The sequence below is a fragment of the Chiloscyllium plagiosum genome, chromosome 6, assembly GCF_004010195.1.
Source record: "Chiloscyllium plagiosum isolate BGI_BamShark_2017 chromosome 6, ASM401019v2, whole genome shotgun sequence".
In the NCBI taxonomy this organism is placed as follows: domain Eukaryota; kingdom Metazoa; phylum Chordata; class Chondrichthyes; order Orectolobiformes; family Hemiscylliidae; genus Chiloscyllium; species Chiloscyllium plagiosum.
Genome location: NC_057715.1, coordinates 119404970 through 119408144, shown reverse-complemented (window position 1 = coordinate 119408144; position 3175 = coordinate 119404970). Strand labels below are relative to the sequence as shown.

At 47.7% G+C, this 3175-nt stretch overlaps 1 protein-coding gene across 1 annotated transcript in view; it reads left to right on the top strand.

Moving 5' to 3' along the window:
- LOC122551092 (dynein heavy chain domain-containing protein 1-like) overlaps window positions 1-1637 on the top strand; it is a 221247-nt gene extending 219610 nt beyond the window's left edge. The window contains exon 43 of the mRNA XM_043692735.1: window positions 1251-1637. Within this exon, the coding sequence (XP_043548670.1) occupies window positions 1251-1595 (345 nt within the window). The 3' untranslated portion in view covers window positions 1596-1637. The remainder of the gene's footprint in view (window positions 1-1250) is intronic.
- Window positions 1638-3175: the final 1538 nt, after the last annotated feature.

Below are 3175 nucleotides of genomic sequence, written 5' to 3'. Positions count from 1 at the left end.
GGCCTATCACCCTCACCTTGACCTCCCTCCACTTATCGCATTTCCAAAGCCCCTCCCCCAAGTCCCTCCTCCCTACCTTTTATCTTAGCCTGCTGGACACAGTTTCCTCATTCCTGAAGAAGGGCTTATGCCCGAAACGTCGATTCTCCTGTTCCTTGGATGCTGACTGACCTGCTGCGCTTTTCCAGCAACACATTTTCAGCTCCTCTCACGAACTTCCTTGTGCAGGAAGTTATTCTCCAAAGAACCAGGTGAGGTGATGAGGATTTATTTCCCTTAACGAGCTGCTGTGATCTGGAATATGCTGCCTGAAGGGGTGGTGGGAACAGACTCAACAGGAACCTTTCAAAAGGGAACTGGAGAAATACTTGAAGGGGAATTATTTTGCAGGACCATGGAGGAAGAGCAGAAATGGTGGCACTCAGGAGAGGTGCTGGTGTAGTGGTCATGCCACTGAACTAGGAACCCAGAGCTTCTGGAGTCATGGGTTCAAATCCCACCAAAGGCTTACAGCGACATTTGAAGTCAATTATAAAAAGAATTGACCTTACAGAGTCAGACAGTAGAGAAGAGGCCCTTCAGCCCATTTAGTCTACACCAGGCCCATTGCCTTAAATGTTATGAGATTTCAAGTGCACACCAAGTACTTATTGGAGGTTGTGAGGTTTCCTGCCTCTCCTCCCCTCCTCCCAGGCGGTGCCTTCCAGACTCCCACAACGGTGACCATGTGACTCCAGAGCCCACGAAGTGGGAATTAAAGATGGGTGATAAATGCTTGTCTTGTCAGTGACACCAACATCACAAACTGGACCAGATCACACACCCGGAATGTGACCGGATCACACACCCGGATCACACACCCGGAATGTGACCGGATCACAAACCCGGATTGTGACCGGATCACACACCCGGCCCGGAATGTGACCGGATCACAAACCCGGATTGTGACCGGATCACACACCCGGAATGTGACCAGATCACACACCCAGAATGTGACCGGATCACACACCCGGAATGTGACCGGATCACACACCCGGAATGTGACCGTGCTAGTTGATTGCCCTCAGTTACCTGCTGCTGACTGGTCAATATCTCCTCATGTTTCTCTCCTGCTCCTGCCTGGAATCAGTTTGGAGGTGAAGGGTTGAACTGGGCTCTCTCTGCAAACAGTTGATAGTATCACTCTGAGTGAAGCCAGTCTGTCCATGAGTTGCTGATCAGTGTCTAGACATTTGTTTAATATGTTTCAGGTCTTGGGTAGTTCCCTCCCTCCCACCACCCCCCCCGTGGATGGTATCTACATAACCGGCCTCAGGATACATAACGCACTCTGGGACACGACACACAGCCTCCTGCAGGATACTCTCTCCATCAAACCCTGCAACATTCCAGCAGTGTGGCTGAGGGCAGAACATAATGAGGCAATCAGCACCCAGCACCTTTACCCATTCTACAAGTGCCCAGTCTACCAGGGAGCAGAGAACATTACGGTGGACCTGCAAGACAGCAATGTGATCACCCACTTACCCCTCGAGTCAAGGATGGACCCTTTGGTCTGCGCACAACGACGAGTTCACATTGTGAGCGTCATCTGAAGCTAATGTTCAACATCAACATTGCCCTGAGCTAAATTAAAAATAAACAGAATAATAAATTTAATTGCTGTAAAATCAAACTGCTGGAAATTATCTTAATCCAGTGACACGCACAACTACCATTTTCCTGGGAGCCCACAAAAATGGAATCTTAGCCTCATGGCCATAAGACTGTTTTCTGCTTCAGAATTCAGTGGGATCATTGCTGATCTGATAATCCTCAACTCCACTGTCCTGCCTTTTCCCTGGAACCCTCGATCCCCTCACTGATTACAAACCTGTCCATCTTAGCCTTGACTCAATGACTCAGCCTTCACAGCCCTCTGTGATAAAGAATTTCACAGATTCACTCCCCTCTGGGAGAAGAAATTTTCCCTCATCTCTATCATAAATAAGCTTTTCCTTATTCTGAGATGATTCCCCCCCAGTCCAAGATGCTCTCACATCAGAAAACAACCTTTCAGCATCTACTCTGTCACAATCCCTAAGAATCTGCAATGTTTCAATAAAGTCACCTTTAATTTTTCTAAACTCAAATAAATACAGGACCAACCTACTGAACCCCTCCTCATAAGGACAGCCCCTCCATAACCAGCATCAGCTGAATGTACCTTCTCTGAATGGCCTGTAAAATCAACAGCAGGAAAGTGTCTATCTTTCCTTAGAAAAGGGAACCACAGTATTCCAGCTGTTAACAGACTAGTGCCTTGTATAGTTTTAGCAAAATCTCCCTGCTTTTATACTCCAATCCCTTTGAAACAGTGGCCTTCCTGATTACCTGCTGAATTTCGATGACATAATTTTGTGATTCATGGATGAGGACTCCCAAATCCCTCAGTGCTTTCTCCATTTAAATAATATTTGCTCCTGTACTCCTCCTGCCAAAGTACTTCACATTTCCCACATTATATTCCAACTGACAAATTTATGCCCATTCAGTTAACATGCCCACATCCCTCCATAAACTCTTTGTGTCATTTTCACTACCTGCTTTTCCAATCAGTGTCATCTGCAAATTTGCTGATAATATTCACTTTCCTCATTCAAGTCATTAATCTATGTTGCAAATAATTGTGACCCCAGCACTGATCCCTGTGGCACTCCACTGCATCTCTTGGCTTCAAACAGGTCAAGAAATCTGTTAACATCCATCAAAACAGGACAATGGAGGCTCACTTTATGTCCATAGGAGGGATTGTGCTTCTGACAGTATGGTGTTCCCTCAGCACTGATCCTCTGACAATGCTGCACTCCCTCAGCTTGGACCCTCCGACAGAGCGGCACTTCGTCAGCACACTGACCCTTTGACATTGCGTGTTCCCTCAGCACTGACTCTCCGACAGTCCCCACTCTCTCAGTACTGACCCTCTAACAGTGCCCACTTCCTCAGCACTGACCCTCTGACAGTGCGGCACTCCCTCAGCACTGACCCTCAGACAGCATGGCACGCCCTTAGCACTGAGCCTCCGACTGTGCAGCACTCATTCACCTTCTGACAGTACCCATTCTCTCAGTACTGACCCTCTGACAGTGCAGCACTCCCTCAGCACTGACCCTCCAATAGTGCGGCACTCTCTCAG